Below are 19,106 nucleotides of genomic sequence, written 5' to 3' on the forward strand. Positions count from 1 at the left end.
CCTAGAAATACTCTATTCCAGACCTAAAGACATATACTTGATGAGGATCATCCAATTGCTGCAATTTTCTACAGGGAAATTTCTCTCTGCTAATGGCTGTAGGTATCCATCAAGATGAACAAGAGTGCAATATCCCATATGTACACATAAATAAAGAGATTTACTGTAAGATATTGGCTCCTGTGATTATAGAGGCTGACGTCTCAAGTTCTGCAGTTGGCAAATTAGAGACCCCAGAGACAATGGTATAGTTCCCATCTCAATCCAGCAGAATCAAGATCCGGGAAGAGTTGATGTTTCAGTGGGGAGTCCAAAGACAGGAAAAAACACACGTTCTATCTAGCTCAAAGGCAGTCAGGCTGGCCAAATTTCCCCTTATTTGCTGTAGGGTCAGCCACTTTGCTCTCTCTCTTCAGGCCTTCAACTGGTTGGATGAGGTCCACCCACATGAGGGAGAGCACTCAGTGTACTGATTCAAATGTTAATCTCATCCAGAAAGACCCTTACAGACAAACCCAGATTAATGTTTGATGGCTGGATAGTGAATATGGTCACTAGATTGGCAATTAGTATTCATTTTACCAGAAACAAGTTTCTGCAATATGATAAAAATAAGAGAAGATGGTGAGAGACTGGAAAGGGAGTAAGTACAAATTCTTCTTTAAAGAGTAATGGTAGAAAATACTCTGGGGAGACAGGAACAAGAAAAGGGGAAAGAGTTAAGTTTTGGAAAATGGAAGGAATATCTCTTACATCCAAACCAGAAAGAAGAGGCAAATCTGAGGTTGGCAAGTCCATACAAAGAAAGGTCTTGGGGCACCTGGGTGGCTCAGTCGGTTAAGCGTCGGACTCTTGGTTTCAACTCAGGTTTCATGGTTCATGGGTTCGAGCCCTGCATCGGGATCCATGCTGACATCATTGGGACCACTTAGGATCCTCTCTCTCCCTCCCTCCCTGCCCCTCCCCCATTCGCACATGTGTGAACTCTCTCTCTCTCTCAAAATAAATAAATACATACATACATACATACATACATACATACATACATACATACAAACTTTAGGAGCCCTGGGTGGCTCAGTTCATTAAGCATTTGACTTCAGCTCAGGTCATGATCTCATGGTTCACGAGTTCAAGCTCCACATCAGGTTCTCTGCTGTCAACACAAAGTCTGTTTCGGATCTTCTGTCATGCTCTCCCTCTGCCCCTACCCCACTGGTTCTCTACCCGCCCCCAAAATAAATAAACAAACTTAAAAAAAAAAAAAAACTTAAAAAGAATTTAAAAATGATCTTGACCTCAGTATTTAAAAAAAAACACAAAAAAAGTTAGTGAGGTCATCTACCAGAGGAGGTAGAATGGGTGGATTAAGGAAAGTGATGGAGGTTTGAAATAATTCACAAAACTGTCAGTGCATACTTTGTAAAGCAGTTATAAAAATATAGGAAAGCTTTACGCCTACACAAATGCAAGGTTCATGCTTTATTGTCCCAGAAATTAGACTGAATGCACAAATTTCCAATAAATGTACTTTACCATTAAAGATATATGTGGGTGGGTGGGTGTGTGTGTGTGTGTGTGTGTGGGTGTGTGTGTATACCCACACCCACACACACACACACACACACACCCACATATATATGTCAGTTACTATTCAGAACAAAGTTAATCACTTTCTTATTTGAATTTTTACAAAATTTTACAGAGTCTTCAGTAAGCTATTCAAATATTGTATTACCTTCAGCTAGACAATGAAAAATCACATCTTGTTCAAGTTTCCCTCATTTAAAAAAATTTTTTTGATGTTTATTTCTATTTGAAAGAGAGAGAGAAACAGAGCACAAGCAAGGTCAGAGAGAGAGGGAGACAGAATCCAAAGCGGGCTCCAGGCTCCAGGCTATCAGCACAGAGCCAGACGCAGGGCTCAAATTCATGAACCACGAGATCATGACCTGAGCCAAGTCGGACACTTGACCGACTGAGCCACTCAGATGCCCCATCAAGTTTCCCTCTTCTTTAAAATTAATGATAGACATTCTGCCAATGAAGATATGTATGTTTATAATGTTAATACAATTAACTTTTAAAAAGAGCCAATATCCACAATATCCACAGAACTTTGCAAAACAAGTTCCATGAAAATAATTTGACTAAAACCTCTGCAATCTGTTCAAAGTAGCTAAATTTATAGTTATTGGTCTGATTAAGTAAAGTTGTCATAAAACAGTTTTAAATACCATGCTGCCTTTTCCTGGTACTGGTCACAAAAAATTTGAACTAAAGTATTTAGATTATTATTAACAAAAGACACTAGAAGGAAACAGGAAGTAAGCTTGCTGAGTAAGAAGAAAAACACCCTTCTGAGTTTTTACCACAAAGCATAAAATTCTTACAGGAAATGAATACTTGAGCATGTAAAGTAATTATAAAGAACAGGCACTGTTTGAACTCCAAATAAAAGATATGAATCTTAGAGAAAAGTTTTTAAATAAAATGGTGTGTGAAAGATTAAAAGCTCCATGCCTGTTTGTGCCACAGACTTCCAAAGTCAGTCTATTATTACTGCGCTGTTTACCTGCTCCTTTTGGCTTAAATCAAACCAAACTTTATCTTCATGGACACAAACAAAATGATGAAATCTTAGTGTTAATACACGGGCTTAGAACTTTCCTTTGAATATAAAAATTATTTTATAGCATTTGTAATAAGTGCACACCAAACCTCTGATTGAAGACTTCAGATAATAGTGCACTGAACTGAGAACCTGAGAGGAACCATCATTATTAAATGGCTATTTGTAAGCTCTATTGTCAATATTTAACTATAAAACCAGCCTCCTTTAATTTTCTTTCTTTTTAAAAAACAATTTTTTTTAATGTTTATTTATTTTTGAGACAGAGAAAGACAGAGCATGAACGGGGGAGGGTCAGAGAGAGGGAGACACAGAATCTGAAGCAGGCTCCAGGCTCCGAGCTGTCAGCACAGAGCCCGACGAGGGGCTCGAACTCACAGACCGTGAAATCATTACCTGAGCTGAAGTCAGACACTTAACCAACTAAGCCACCCAGGCACCCCTTTTAATTTTCTTTCTAGTTGGTCCTAGGTTCTACTTTCTGGGACAATGGACTTTTTTTATTTTTTTAAGTTTATTTACTTATTTTGGGAGAGAAAGAGAGAACAAGCAGGGGAGGAAGAGAGAGAGAGAGAGAGAGAGAGAGAGAGAATGAATGAGAATCCAAAGCAGGCTCTGCACTGTTAGTGCACAACCCAATAGGGGGCTCAAATCCATGAACCGTGAGATCATGACCTGAGCAGAAATCAAGAGTTGGACGCTTAACTGACTGAGCCACCCAGGCACACCTGAAACAATGGATGTTAAAATTAAGTTACTAAATTGAATTTCTCAATTTACACTGAAAAATATAAACAGGATTTGCTTAATTTTAACCTTTCTATACAGTTAAAGTAAAGCTATTCTGTATTTCAACTTTCAGCACTTGCTACCACTAGTCTGTTAAAATTCAGCACAAAGTACTACTTAATGTAACACAATGGTAACATAATATATTGAAAATTTTAGTACATTTCATCTTTTTTTCTTTTTACAGGAATACTATGATTTTCAGTTATTCCACTTGATGAATTGGTTTGAGGAACTATGTCCAAAATACAAAACTTTAAAAGAAAGAAAGAAAAAAAAGTCCACTTTCTCTTACATGGGAACTTTCCAAACTTTAAATATTATTCCTGAAAGGAACCTCAGAAATCATTTAGTCTAACTAATGAGGGACAGAAGCAGAAAAATGGTCACCTTTTCTGGACCCTAGTCCAGAAAGCTAAGGGTCAAATACATGCTGGTTGCTACACACAAGGGTCTCATGACTGACTGTAAATCTCACCAATAGTTAATATTGAATTGAATTGAATGATAAGCACCAGAGAAATGTTATAAAAGTAGTTTTACTAGTAGAAATTCTATGATCTAATACTCCCTGCATGTCCCGTCTCCCTTGAGCACACAGCATATCACCACCAGCTTCATACAACAAAAAGTACAGCTCTTTCTGTCTACAGGTCCTGTCCCCATGCTACTTAATAAACTGCATCATAAAATGTCTCAAGAATTCTTGGACTGTTGTGTGCAAGGATGTCCTAACATTTTTGATGGCCCGTACAGGGACAACACAGTGAATCCAAGAGCACTGGTACAACCTGAGAAGTCGTCTTTACTCCTAGTCTTTGTTTCCCATCTGTTCTTTTTCTTTTTCAGGGATGTCCTGAATAGTATGACCCTTCAGAACATGTCTTGCCCGAGTGCTTAGGAGAGAACCTCTTGCTTGTGGCTATACTACGGGAAGGGACAAACTCCTGTCGCCCAGCTGGGCACCAGTACTTTGGCCATAATGGCATTGGGCTCAGAAATCAGGCTCTCCCTGTTTTACCTTTTCTTTTAATACTTGTATTCTTCCTAGGCATGGAACAGCCATATATGTCGTTAGGATAGCCACCGATCTCAAGATTCCCATGTAAGGTTTCCTTCTAAACCTGATGTAATCCCTTGATAAGCATAAAATCCAAGATATGTCTAATCGAGTGCTTCCAGAAAGGGATCAGTGGGGCACTCACCCAATGGAGGATCACTCCCTTGGGACTGGATTATGGCTAAAGCTCATGAGAAAGTTTCCCAGATTAGGCAGGAGTTCCATATTTTCATATTATCATGTCTTTCATTTGTCCTTCCCCATGGACTATTTGGTGTTTTCAGTCCTGCCCTCAGATTGAAAGTACTTCTAACTTAGATATAGGACACATAAGATGATATAAAATAGCTGCCCCATATTAACAAAGGCCAAGACCTCTACTCCATCCATTGATACTAGATCTAGATGCTAACAAAGGTATTATTATTGGTTGCCAAATATATCAACTCTTTCAAAATGGAAAGAGGCAGCCCCAATCTCTCCAGCATTTCTATCCATTCACTGTCACCTACTGTAGCCTAGGATGCAGCAGGGAAGTGAAGAAAGGTCCAACAACGCTTCAAGTGGCACAAAGGTGTCAGAGTGGCTGAGAATGAGGGATACTTCCCGCCACTCTGAACCCCAGGAACCTTTGGCAATATTCCTGATGGGATGCCATTTGGAAGCCAAGGAGGATTTTGGTAATGGACTCTTAGTTAATGTACTCTCTTCATTTTATAGGAATTAAATACGGGATCAACTTCCTCAACCCCAAAGGATACCCCTTTGGGCTGTCTCCTAGCACATTGGAGTCAATTTAGACAAAAGGATTAAAAAAAATTTTTTTTAATGTTTATTTATATTTGAGAGAGAGAGAGAGAGAGAGAGAGAGAGAGAGAGAAATGAGTGAGCAGGGGAGGGGCAGAGGAAGACAAAGATAGAATCTGAAGCCGACTCCAGGCTCTGAGCTGTCAGCACAGAGCCAGCCTTAAGGCTTGAACTCACAAGCCCTGAGATCATGACCTAGCCAAAGTCATATGCCTAATCAACTGAGCCACCCAGGTGCCCCTGGACAAAAGGATTTAAAGAAGTACTTCATCTTCTTCTGTAATAATGCCTGGCCTCAATATTCTCTGGAGGATGATGAAAAATGCCCATTAACAGGTCCTTAAACTTTAATACTATTTACCAATTAGACCTTTTTTGCAGGCATCATGGGAAATGGACTGAAGGGCCCTACATCCAGACCTTGATGACACTGAGTCAGGATCCTAATCTAAGAGAGATTTGTAGGATGTGCCTGGTAAGATTCCAGGCCCCCCCACCTTTAGATGTTTTATTTTATTTTGAATGTTTATTTATTTTGAGAGCAAGTGGGGGACGGGAAGAAAGAGTGGGAAAGAGAGAGAATCCCAAGCAGGCTTCATGCTGACAGCGCAGAAACCAACTCGGGGCTGGATCTCATGAACGCTGGGATCATTACGTGAGCCGAAATCACGAGTTGGACACTTAACCAACTGAGCCACCCAGGCGCCCCTAGATATTTAAATGATGATTGTTTAAATAGACCGTCCAAGGGGCACTTGGGTGGCTCAGTCAGTTAAGCATCTGACTCTTGGGCTCAGGTCATGATCTCACAGTTTGTGGGTTTGAGACCCACAGAGGACTCCACACTGACAGTGTGAAGCCTGCTTGGGATCCTCTCTCTTCCCCTCTCTCTCTCTGCCCCTCCCCCCATACTCTCTCAAAAATAAATAGACTTTTAAAAAATGCAGAACACAATGTGCCAACTACAGTTAAAAAAATAAATATATAACACACAGTTAAATGTAAAAATAAATAAATAAATAGATAAATAAATAAATAAATAAAATAGACCACTCAATCAAAGAAACCAATTGAGTCAGACAAATCAATCAGCAGAAGAAAAAGTCACAATAAGCCCACATGCGAGCCCAGACCCTTAATAACTCCCCCTCCGTATAAACCTTTGGAGCCTTCTGCTCCAAGCCCAGTGGGATGTACTAGAAGTAGAACATCATACCTATCAAACACTCAGACTAAGGCAGGACTGTATCCACTTTGGGAAGCAGCAAACAGGGAAATGGGCACAATTAAGGTACATGTCCCATTTTCTATGTCAGATCTGGCACAAATAAAACAACTAGGATGATACTCAGAGGATCCACATAAGTTTATAGATGTATTTCACCAGGTGTCTCTACTATTTGATTTATCCTGTCAGGATATCTATATTATTCTAATGCACTGTTGTACCCCAGAAGAAAAGGCCTAAATTTGGGCTAGGACACAAGAATTTGCAGATAAGATGGGTGACCAGGGATAGAAATCATTATCTAGTAGGAGGAGACACTCACTGTTCCTAATGCCGAGCCTCACTGGAACTACCAAAAGGACAGACCTGGCAGGGGAAGATGAGACCATATGGTCATGTGTTTACTGGAGGGAATGAAAAGAGGATTTTCTAAACCTGTCAATTTTGATAAAATTAAGGAAGTAACCCAGGCAAATGATGAAAATCCAGCCTTATTTTTGGGGTTTTTAATAGAATAAATTGGTAAATATATAAATTTAGACTCAGCCACACCAGAAAGGCTGGTTATCCTAAATAGGCATTTTATAAATAAATAAATAAATAAATAAATAAATAAATAAATAAATAGGCATTTTATAAGCCAGTCAGCACCAGACATTCACCATAAATTGGCAAAAATGGCCCTAGGTCCTCAAACTTCAACCCAGTGGAACAACCTGAAGAGAGCATGACAGGGCCCTGAGATTGGTCTGGCTCCCCTGAACATAATGATGGCTGAGCTCCATGTTACCCTGGATGTGGGAGTAAGTTAAATTCATTGATTTTCTTATTGATACAGGAGCCACTCACTCTGCCCTTATTTAGCACTCCAGTCCGACCTGTCTTTCTAAAATTACTAGAATAGAAGGAGAAGGAGAACCTAAATCATGCTTACAAACTTTTCTTGTAACTTGTAAACATAGAGACCAAGTAATTACCCATTCTTTTCTGGTTCTCCCTTCCTGTCCCACTCCCCTACTGGGAAGGGACCTCATGTTTAAGTTGGGAAGCCAGTTCAAACTAACTAGACAGGAGGATGGTCTCCTCTCTAAGGGCTGAAGAAAAACTGGACATCCACCTGGAATTCCCCCTAACATTTGGGAACATGTAGATCCCCAAATTTGGAATTATGATATCCCAGGGAAGGCAATAGTCCATCCCATCAAAACAGCTCTAAAGGATCTTGCTATTATTGCACACAGAAAACAATATCCTCTTAAGACAGAAGTCAGGGCTGGATTCTAACCACTCATAGATAAATTTCTTACAAATGAAATTCTTAAACCTTGCCAGTCCCCTTATAATACTCCCATTTTGCCTGTTAAGCCTAATGGAGAGGGGTGCCTGGCTGGCCCAGTTGGTGGAGCACACAACTCTTAATCTTAGGGTTGTAAATTTGAGTGCCACGTTGGGTGCAGAGATTAAAAATAAAATGTTTAGGGGCGCCTGGGTGGCTTAGTCGGTTGAGTGTCTGACTTCGGCTTAGGTCGCGATCTCACGGTCTGTGAGTTCGAGCCCCGCGTCGGGCTCTGTGCTGACAGCTCAGAGCCTGGAGCCTGCTTCGGATTCTGTGTCTCCCTCTCTCTCTGCCCCTCCCCTGCTCATGCTCTGTCTCTCTCTCTCTCTCTCTCTCTCTCTCTGTCAAAAATAAAAAAACATTAAAAAAATTTAAAAATAAAATGTTTAAGGGGCACCTGGGTTGCTCAGTTGGTTAAATGTCCAACTCTTGATTTTGGCTAGGATCATGATCTCATGGTTTGTGAGATGGAGTCTTGCGTCAGGCTCTGTGCTGACAGTATGGAGCCTGCTTGGGATTCTCTCTTGCTCTCTGCTCCTCCCACCCCCACACCCTCTCAAAATAAACAAACATTTAAAAAAATGTTTGTTTGTTTTTTTAAATAGAAACCTAATGGCCAGTACAGAATGGTACAAGACCTCAGAGTAATAAATGAAGCTATAGTCCTTACTCACCCTAGAGTGACAAACCCTTATACTGTAATGACTCAAACTTCGGGCAATACAGAAAGGTGTATGGCTTACAGTGCTTGATTTAAAGCATTTCTCCTTTTGTATCCCCTTAAGTGAAGAGGTCCAGCCTCTACTGACCTTTGAATGGACTCCAGTAGGAGAACATCAAGCATGCCAGCTTACATGGACAGTCCTACCAAAGGGATTTAGAGAAGAGTCCCCATTTGTCTGGCAATACACTCAGCAGAGAGTTTAGAGACCTTATACTGCCTCAGGGAATAACAGTATAATATGTGGATGATATTTTAATATGAAGCTCCATGAAAGAGGTCTCAGACAATAATTCTATTGTTGTACTAAACTTTCTTAGAGAGACAGGATACCAAGAACAGTCTAAAAAGGCTCAAACTTCTAAACAGAAATATGGGATATGAATTAACTACTGGATAGCATTCCCTGCCAATTGAGAGAAAAAGAGCTATAACAGAATTGGAACCTCCTGTCACATAAAACCAACTCCAAACCTTTACAGGAATGCCTAGATTTTGCCACCTACAGATCCCAGAGCTTGGAGTCCTAGCCAAATTTCTATATGAAGCCACTAGAGGACCAGATAAAGAGCCTTCAAAATGGGATAAAGAACAACAGGGGATCTTTCAACAACTAAAAATTAAACTACCCTCTGCTAGCTCTACCTCTACCAAACTTAGAAAAGCCATTTATTTACCCTATTCCTTGCTGAAAAAAGAAGCCACGCCTTAGCCCCTAACATGAAAACTAGGGCATTAATTGAAACCTGCAGGATATTTTTCCAAATCCATTGACAATGTAGCCCAAGGATGGCCACCTTGCCTTTAGGAGCAGTAGCAGCTACTGCACTACCAGTAGAAGCATCTAAACTTCCGATGGGAAAGCCATTGACTGTGACAACCTCTCATCAGGTTCAAAGAATTTCAGAAACTAAAGGTCATCAATGGATGACAGGGGATGACTAAATATCAAGCTATACTTTTATACTCCCTTGACACTGTTCTCAAAACCTGTCAAACCCTAAATCTGACATCTGTCATACCTGGACCAGACTATGCTATTATGTTTGAATATGACTAGAACTAGTCTATTCCACCATCCAGATCTAGCAATAGGTAACACCGATAGTTGGTTTCCATACAGTAGTTTTATAGAAAGAAGACAAAGAAAGGCTGGCTATGCAAATATTAGTTTAATGAAAACTACTGAGGCCATTACTGATCAACACTTAAGCTCAAAATGTCATACAGCACAAGAAGGCCCTTGATAAATACACAAATAAGGCCTTAAATGACTCTGAAAATAGCATTACATTAAATGTTGAAATGACCCATATGCGTAAAGCAGTTCTACAAAATAGAATGGCATTAGATGTCTTAACAGCAGGTGGTACTATGACAAATATTAAAAATAAGGAGGAAAAGATGTATGCAGGGAGCAATGAAAGAAAGGCATGTGGGTATCACAGCCCTGTCCTCACCAAAGGAAAGGGTGGAGAAAATATCAGTTGAACTGTAAGTGACCAGTCTAAAGACGGAAAAAAGGAAAGAAAAGGAAGCAGGATTTTGTAGCAAAAGCAACTTAAGTTGTGAAGAAATGGTTTCCAGGGTACTTAATTTTTGTTTTGCTATTTGTCTTGTCACCTACCCAATTTCACAGGCTTCTGAAATACAGAGAAACTAACTTTAAAGTCATCTAGTCAAAAGGTTCCAAATGCTAGTCCAAGGGAGCAGGTTAGCTGCATCAAAATCACTTAAAGAAGGAAAAAAAAATGTTTTTAAGTCATCTTTTCCCTCAAATTCCAAAATATCACCACTTATTCCCACCCCCAAACACACAGTATCAGGACTGAAGAAGCCTAAACTCCTCTTCAGGGCACAGTGACATACAACTAAGTTCGGGAAGCCAATTATTTAACCCATGTTTGATAGGGAACTTATTACTTCCAAAATAGCATGTTCTATCACTAAAGGGATGGAGTGGGGGAAGTGATTTTAGAGTCACATCATGGGTCTGAACATCAGCTTTTCTTCTTACAAATAGTTCTGTGGTCTTCTTCCTAACCTCTAATGTATTGTGGAAATTTTCAGACATACAAAAGTAGAAAAAATAATATAATGAACACCCATGTATCCATCACAGCTTTAATAATTATCAACATATATATAGCCAATCTTGTTGCATCTAGAAGCACCCTATCCCCAGCTCTTCCTTCTATTAAAACTATAATTTATTACATTTCATTTACAAATTCTTCAGTATACATCTCTAAAATATAAGAGCTCATTTAACTTACAATACCATTATTATATGAAAAAATTAAGAATTCCTAAATTTCTTTACATTTCCTCAATTGTAAAATAGGTATCGGTTGCTCTGTCCTCATAGGATTCTTAGGAACTCTCTACTGTCTCAGTGACCATTAAAAGAAAAGAAAAAAAAGTTCAGTTTGAATATCTACACGTAGATAAAAAGAATGCAGCTCTCAGGTTCTGAGTTCTGATCCAGGATCACTGGACAGTAAATAACTCCAGTTGATCCAGAAACCTCAACTTATCTAAGATAATAACCACAATTCACCTAAAATGGTAATCTCAGCTCACTTGGAATAATGTTTCCCTTAGTGGATAAATGAATTTTTGATGCTGAGAAAATTAGAATTTGAGACACACAGATATGAAATAAACCAGTCATTTATAAATATTTGATGAAATTCAAGATAGTCTATGTATTGTGGTCACAATGCACATATTGTAGAGATGTGAATACATACATACAAAAGTGTGATGCAAGGAGCAGGAGTATTTAAAAGTGACCTGGATGGGTTGTATGGACAGTCAGGGACTCTCTCTTCTACCAATGGGAGGACTGAGCCTACACTTAGCTCCCTATAGGACCAAGTGCTGCCTTTTTTCTGATAGCAAAAACTGCAAATTTCCATAGCTCCTGAGATTTCCAAGTTCTAGGCAGTTGCCCTTCCCAAACAACTCCTGAAACAGCTGATTTCCCTAATCCAGACTGCATAGTGTCAGACACCATCCCCTCATGCTGTCATGCTTTGCCTATAAAAAGGAGACCCACGTTTGGGGAGGGATCTCTCCATTGGAACACTGATTCAAATGTGAATCCAGCAGTGGTCTGGCCTGAGCAGGATGGATCAGGTGAACTAGTGCCTTTAATATATTTTTAATTAAGGTAAAATTCACAGAACATAAAATTCACTGGCTTTCAATACATTCACAATGCTGTGTGGTCATCACCACTATGGTAAGAAGACTGAAATGGTCTAATTCTAGAGCATTTTCATCATCCTCCCCAAAACCCCAGTAACAATTAAACAATCATTCCCATTCTTTCCTTCCCTGACCCCTGGAAAACACTAATCTGCTTTCTTTCTCTATGGATTTGCCATTTCTGGACATATATAAAATGAATCATACAAAACATGGTCTTTTGTGCCTGGCTTCTTTCATTTATGTTTTTATTTTTTTTTTTTTAATTTTTTTTAACGTTTTTATTTTATTTATTTTTGAGACAGAGAGAGACAGAGCATGAACGGGGCAGGGGCAGAGAGAGAGGGAGACACAGAATCGGAAGCAGGCTCCAGGCTCCGAGTCATCAGCCCAGAGCCCGACGCGGGGCTCGAACTCACGGACCGTGAGATCATGACCTGAGCTGAAGTCGGACGCGTAACCGACCGAGCCACCCAGGAGCCCCTCATTTATGTTTTTAAAGTTCATCCATGTTATAACATATATCAGGACTTCACTTTTTTGTGGGTAATATTCCACTGTATGAACATACCACTTTGGTTTACCCATTCATCAGTTGATGAGGTATTTGGGTTGTTTCTACTTTGGAGCTATTATGAGTAAAGCTGCTATGAACAATCCGATTTTTAGAACGAGCAAATGACTTAAATAGACATTTTCTCCAAAAAAGATAAATGGCCAATTAAGCACATGAAAAGATACTCATCATCATTAGTCATCAGGAAATGTAAATCAAAACCATAGTGATACTGTTTCACATCCATCAGGATGGCGATAATCCAGAAAATGGAAAATAACAAGTGTTGGCAAGGATATGGAGAAACTAGAGCTCTCACACATTGCTGATGGGATGTAAAATGGTGCAGCCACTATGGGAAAGTTGAGTAGTGCCTCAGAATGCTAAATATACAATTATCAGTTCTTTTTGGTATATTTTCCCCACCCCATCTTCTTTTTTGTTTTTGGTTTTTTTTTTTTTTTTTTTTTTTTTTGGTGGATGACTCATGGCTTAGTTTCTCCATCTCCTTTTAAATACTTTAGGAAATGACTGTTATTTTGGTTTTTTTTTTTTTTTTTAATTTTTACTTATTTTTGAGAGAACACAAGCAGGGGATGGACAGAGAGAGAGGGACAAAGGATCTGAGGCAGGCTCTGCATTGACAGCAGAGAGCCCAATGTGGGGCTCGAACTCCCAAAGCATGAGATCATGACCTGGGCTAAAGTCAGACGCTCAACCGACTGAGCCATCCAAGTGCCCAATGACTGTTATTTTGTAAAAACAAAAAGAAAACCCTCAACAATATGACAGAGATATTAAGAGAAAATAATTTGACGTTATATTTAGGATATCAATTTAAAATATGGAATTAACTTGTGATTTTTTAATTGAAAGTATTAAGAGATTATGTGACTAAATTTGTAAATACTGAAAAGCTTAAAATAACATATCCTTAGTGAACTGTAGTCAAAATCCACTTATAAAACATTGCATTAGTTAAGATTTTTCTCTTTTCTGATAATGTCATCCAAAAATCTCATCTGTGTTTCCAAGCCTTCTTACTACCTGCTTCTTTCTCCAAAATGGCTTTTAAAGTCGCAATTCAACATACACCCATTCAAAATCATGCAAAATTTGCTTCTCCTTCCCTAAAGGCTAGTTGATTCCCAGCACCTAAAGAGTAACTAAGTGCTTATCTAATTAGCTGAATGATGTAATTCGCATTAAGGGGAGAATGAAACTTAAACATTCCCAAGACCCACAGATATTACAAGAGCAAAATAGAAACCTGCAATGATATACTGTATTTGGAAAGGAAAAATCTAAATCCTGCTGCCTCTCATCTGAGGGAAGACATCCTGTTCCAGCTACCCTTAACTAGTTTTTACAGAGAGTAAGACAATATGAACTCAGCAACTATACCACATTTTTATTTTAATCAATATAGGTGTGGAGAGAGAGTCCTTTAATGACTTTTATGGGGTTTCCTTCCTTTCCTTCCATTCACTTATGGTTAAAAACAAAATATATGGAAAATTTTCCATAATGGGGTTAAAAACCAAAATTACTGGTTTAACCTGAAAAATAAAAGATAATGAAGAGAAAGTAGGACTGTATATAATGAGCAGACATGAGAAATAAAAATTATCTTAAATGCCTATCAGTGACAGCCAGATCCTTGATTAGAGTTTAATTTATAATCCTAGAAAAAAATCTATTAATAGCAAGTAATTGTTCAACTGACCTAAACACATTTCATCCTTTACCACACAATCTAAAATTCACAGCACATTTAGGAATAAAGAAAACAAAATTCAAAATGAAAAAGATTTCTTTTACCTAATAAATTATGTACGCAAACATGAATTCTGTGTTCTATTACTACATTTGAGAAGTTAGTAAGAAAAGACTATACCTGAGATATTTGGCCCTGGACTTTTGTAAACTGAGTTGTTCGAATATTTAAAGACAGGCTTCTTGTTACCGTTGCCCCAGAAAGAGATTTTCCATTCACCTTTCTTTCAAGGTGACAACTTGCTGGTGATCTCTCTTCAAGAAGAACAGCATCCCAAGGATCCTCTGCTAGTAAACCTGGAATATTTTTCTCTTCCTCGTGGTCTACCACCTCCACATTGTCCACCTTAGGTTTACTTAGAGGATCCAAGTCTAACCAGTCGAATTTACTTATATCTTCAGACTTTGGAGATACCTGTAAATTGTTTACTGTAGCTTTTGAATGTTTGATCTCCAAGTCAGTCCTCGCTTTTCCATTTTTTAAAAATTCTGATGTACTAGCTATTTTGTCAAACAGCTTTGCCATGTCAGGACTGACTACTGGATGATAGATAGGTAAGCTTCCTTGTGGATGAAAGGGTGTGGCAGGTGTCAAAGGATATGAAAAATATGGAGACTGTCCTGGAAAGCTTAAATATATAGGTTCTGTGGATGGAAAAGCAGGCATTCTTGGACTGAAGCCATTTTGGAATACAGTCTGTTTACTGCTGTAAGTTGACTGATAAATAGAAGGTAAAGTATAAGTGGAAGGCCCTGATAACCTAGGTGGCCACTGTCCTCTCTGAATAGTAGGTCGAAGATAGACCTGTGCTGAAAACGAAGGGCTCAGAACAGGAGTAACTGGCAAGACAGGTGTTCTCCTAGTTTCGAAATTGTCATCAAGCAATAGTTTCTCAAGTTCAGCTTGCGTGAGCTTTTCTACATCAATATCTGCTCTTTTTTGGGTGTCAGATTCAGGAAACACCATGAGATCATAATCCTGTTTGTTATAAACTTGTGCTTTTTGTCTGGTGTTGCTTGATAACTCAAAGGCTCTCTGATTATCAGTCACTCCTCTATCCTTTTGCAGTTTTGCTAAAGCCTCTGCTTCCATCTGTAATGCTTCTTCCTTGTCCACTTCTTTTGTTCTTGTTGGTTCCAGATGTGATGAACATTGCTTAAATCCATTATTGTTGGATATCTGAGCCATGACCAAACCTCCCCTAATCTATTTTTTTCTTGTAGCTTCCAAAATAGCAAGACCTATACACAAAAATAAACATAACACTCAATTAGATTTTTTAAACACAAATTTATTTTGTTTGTAACCCACTCATATGACTTAGAATTTAAAGCCACTTACAAATAAACTATAAAATAAAATAAAATGAACAGTTGTGGGAAATCTGAGTGAAGGAACATTTTTAAAATATCTCAGGGACGCCTCAGTGGCTTAGTCAATTAAGCGTCTGACTCTTGATTTCAGCTCAGGTTATGATCTCACAGTTGTGAGGTAGAGCCCCACATCATGCTCTGTGCTGGAAGTGCAGAGGCTGCTTGGGATTCTCAGTCTCCCCCTCTTTCTGCGCCTCTCCCACTCCCAATTGCTCTCTCTCAAAATAAATAAACTTAAAAAAATAAGATGTTCTTTGCTCTTTAAAAATAAATATCTTATACACTGCTGAGGTAAGGGATATGCTTAGACATACATAACTTTACCTCATTTCCTGACCTAACAGGAAAGCTCGAATGGTGGATGAACTCAAGAACCTTTCACTTCAGGTGTCACAATGGCTGCTGTTAACTAATGGCACTTTGGCAGGATTCTTGGCACAAAATGCCTTGCTAGTCACATACTTTCATGAGTTTCAACATGGTTTACTGTTATGCAAATAGCAAGTCAAAATGGTTTCAATCTTTGGCTATTTGTTAAATTGTTCATAAGCCAATTGGCAATAAAAGTACCTAATACCTAGTCAATAAAGTCAAGGAACTACTAACAAAACCTCATATGAGGGGCTCCTGGGTGGCTCAATTGGCTAAGCAACCAACTCTTGATTTTGGCTCAGGTCATGATCTCACGTTTCTTGAGATCGAGTCCCACATCACGCTACGCACGGAGCCTACTTGGGATTCTCTCTCTCCCTCTCTCTCTGCCCCGACCCTGCTCACGTGCATGTGCACTCTCACTCTCTCAAAATAAACATTTTTTTAAAAAGCATCATATGAAAAATTGATTAAGGGTTTATAATCTAGAACAACTGACATAACAGATCAGCATAATGAAAGTGTTAAAGCTATAAGAAACTGCAGTACTCCATTCAAAGGTTAAATTTATGGCTGAATTTGCCACATAGTTTTTTTTAAAAAAAATTTTTTTTCAACGTTTTTTATTTATTTTTGGGACAGAGAGAGACAGAGCATGAACGGGGGAGGGGCAGAGAGAGAGGGAGACACAGAATCGGAAACAGGCTCCAGGCTCCGAGCCATCAGCCCAGAGCCTGACGCGGGGCTCGAACTCACAGACCGCAAGATCGTGACCTGGCTGAAGTCGGACGCTTAACCGACTGTGCCACCCAGGCTCCCCAGCCACATAGTTTTGACCACACATCTATCTGATTATCTGCAGTTAAATCATTAGCTATAATACTAGAGTGCCTGACTGGCTCAGTTGGTAGAGCATGCAACTCTTGATCTCGGGGTTGTGAGTTCAAGCCCTACATTGGGCAGAGTTTAATTTAAAAAAGTTATAACACTAAAATTTCTCCTTTTTCAAATTGCTAAAATATTTACTCATAAACTAGAAAAATAGTTTATTAAACTTTCTCAATGATCAGCTTGTAAAAATTTAATCTTCTACTTAAGCACAATTAAGATTAAAATTACCCTATGAAGCAAGATGACCAATTAAAGGGTTAGTTACCTACTGTATAAAATAAGGCACATTGCTTGCTTCTAATCATTGTAATTCAGGAGTTAATTCTGGGTTCTGGAGTCACATCAGCTTGATTCATGAAGCTGTAAGTGCTTGGGCAAGTCAAACTTTTCCACATGCCTTAGTTAACTTTTAAAATGAAAAAGTACCAAAAATGCTCAACATTAGTCATCATCAGGGAAATACAAATCAAAACTACAAGGAAATACCACCTCACACCTGTCAGAATGGCTAACATGAACAACTCAGGCAACAAGAGATGTTGGCAAATATGCGGAGAAGGAAGATCTCTTTTGCACCGCTGGTGGGAATGCAAACTGGTGCAGTCACTCTGGAAAACAATATGGAAGTTCCTCAAAAAATTAAAAATAGAACTACCCTACAACCCAGCAACTGCACTACTAGGCATTTATCCAAGGGATACAAGTATGCTGTTTCGAAGGGGCACATGCACTCCCATGTTTATAGCAGCACTATCGACAATAGCCAAAGTATGGAAAGAGCTCAAATGTCTATCGACAGATGAATGGATAAAGAAGATGTGGTATATACAATGGAGTATTACTCGGCAATCAAAAAGAATGAAATCTTGCCATTTGCAACTACATGGATGGAACTAGAGGGTATTAGGCTAAGCAAAATTAGAGAAAGACAAATACCGTATGACTTCACTCATATCAGGACTTTAAGACACAGAACAGATGAACACAGAGAAGGGAAGCACAAATAATATAAAAACAGAGGGGGGGAGACAAAACAAGAGAGACTCTTAAATATAGAGAACAAACAGAGGGTTACTGGAGGGGTTGTGAGAGGGGGGATGGGCTAAATGGGTACGGGGCACTAAGGAATCTACCCCTGAAATCACTGTTGCACTATATGCTAATTAACTTGGATGTAAATTTTAAAAATAAATAAATAATAAAATAAAATGAAAAAGTATCTATCTCTTAAATTATAAGGATCAAATGAAACAATGCAACTAAAAAGTGTTTATCACTGGCCTTAGGCAGAGGCATTAAATAAATGACATCTATTATTAATCTAATCTGATTCGAGATTTTAGTTTGAATACCTAGAAATGAGGAGAGCTCCTACTTACATCCATTTTCTAGCACAGTGCTTGTCCACAGTATGTGCAAAATAAAAGTTTAATGATAGAGGTAGGGAAACACCCAAAGTGAATTCAAACTAATGTAACACAAATGAGGGGCACCTGGGTGGCTCAGTCAGTTAAGCATCCAACTTTGGCTCAGGTCATGATCTCGCAGTTTGGAGGTTGGAGCCCTGCATCAGGCTCTGTGCTAATAGCTCAGAGGCTGGAGCCTGCTTAACATTATGTGTTTTCCTCCCTCTCTGCCCCTCCCCCACTCGCACTCCTGTCCCTCTCTCTCTCTCTAAAAAATAAACATTAAAAAATTTTTTTTTAATGTAACACAAATGAAAATCCTAAATGTTGAGGTAATACTAAATAAAAAATTATTAGTGACGAGGACATCAAGATATTGAAGGAAGTCACTCTTTGCAATTCGTTTATACAACTATAGTTGAACTTCTGAGGCATTTCACTGAAAATCTTTTCAAATTTTTCCCTTCTGTGGTAGAATGCAAAACTAGGCACAATGTACACTTAAAATTTGTATACTTCATTGTCCGTAAACATTTCATGTTAAGAAAAAACTATGAACAAATAGACTCCTACTAAATATACATGAAGTATTCAGACGAAAGTACTGATGTCTACAATTTACTCTGAAATATATACAAAAATAATATAAATTGAGTATCTGATAGATGGATAAATACATGATAAACCAAGTACAGGAAAATATTAATAATACAATCTAGTTGGTAGGCATATGGGTATTCATTTTGAAATCCTTTCAATTTGGCTGCATGACTAAAAATCTTCACAAAATGTTAGATGAAGAGTAAGAGGTACAAATTCCTCTGATTCCAGGATACACTCTTTATAAAGTCACTATGCTTCTCCTCACATACAGAGGTGGGGCCTATTTCTCCACTTGATCTGAGCTGGCTCTGTGACTTGCTTTGACAGATACAATGTGAAAGA

General features: G+C 38.7%; 1 protein-coding gene across 1 annotated transcript in view; it reads right to left on the minus strand.

The window, feature by feature from the left end:
• PIK3C2A (phosphatidylinositol-4-phosphate 3-kinase catalytic subunit type 2 alpha) overlaps nucleotides 1-19,106 on the minus strand; it is a 118,184-nt gene that overhangs the window by 76,089 nt on the left and 22,989 nt on the right. The window contains exon 2 of the mRNA XM_042904174.1: nucleotides 14,240-15,360. Within this exon, the coding sequence (XP_042760108.1) occupies nucleotides 14,240-15,307 (1,068 nt within the window). The 5' untranslated portion in view covers nucleotides 15,308-15,360. The remainder of the gene's footprint in view (nucleotides 1-14,239; nucleotides 15,361-19,106) is intronic.

This window comes from Panthera leo, chromosome D1, assembly GCF_018350215.1.
Source record: "Panthera leo isolate Ple1 chromosome D1, P.leo_Ple1_pat1.1, whole genome shotgun sequence".
NCBI classification, from domain to species: domain Eukaryota; kingdom Metazoa; phylum Chordata; class Mammalia; order Carnivora; family Felidae; genus Panthera; species Panthera leo.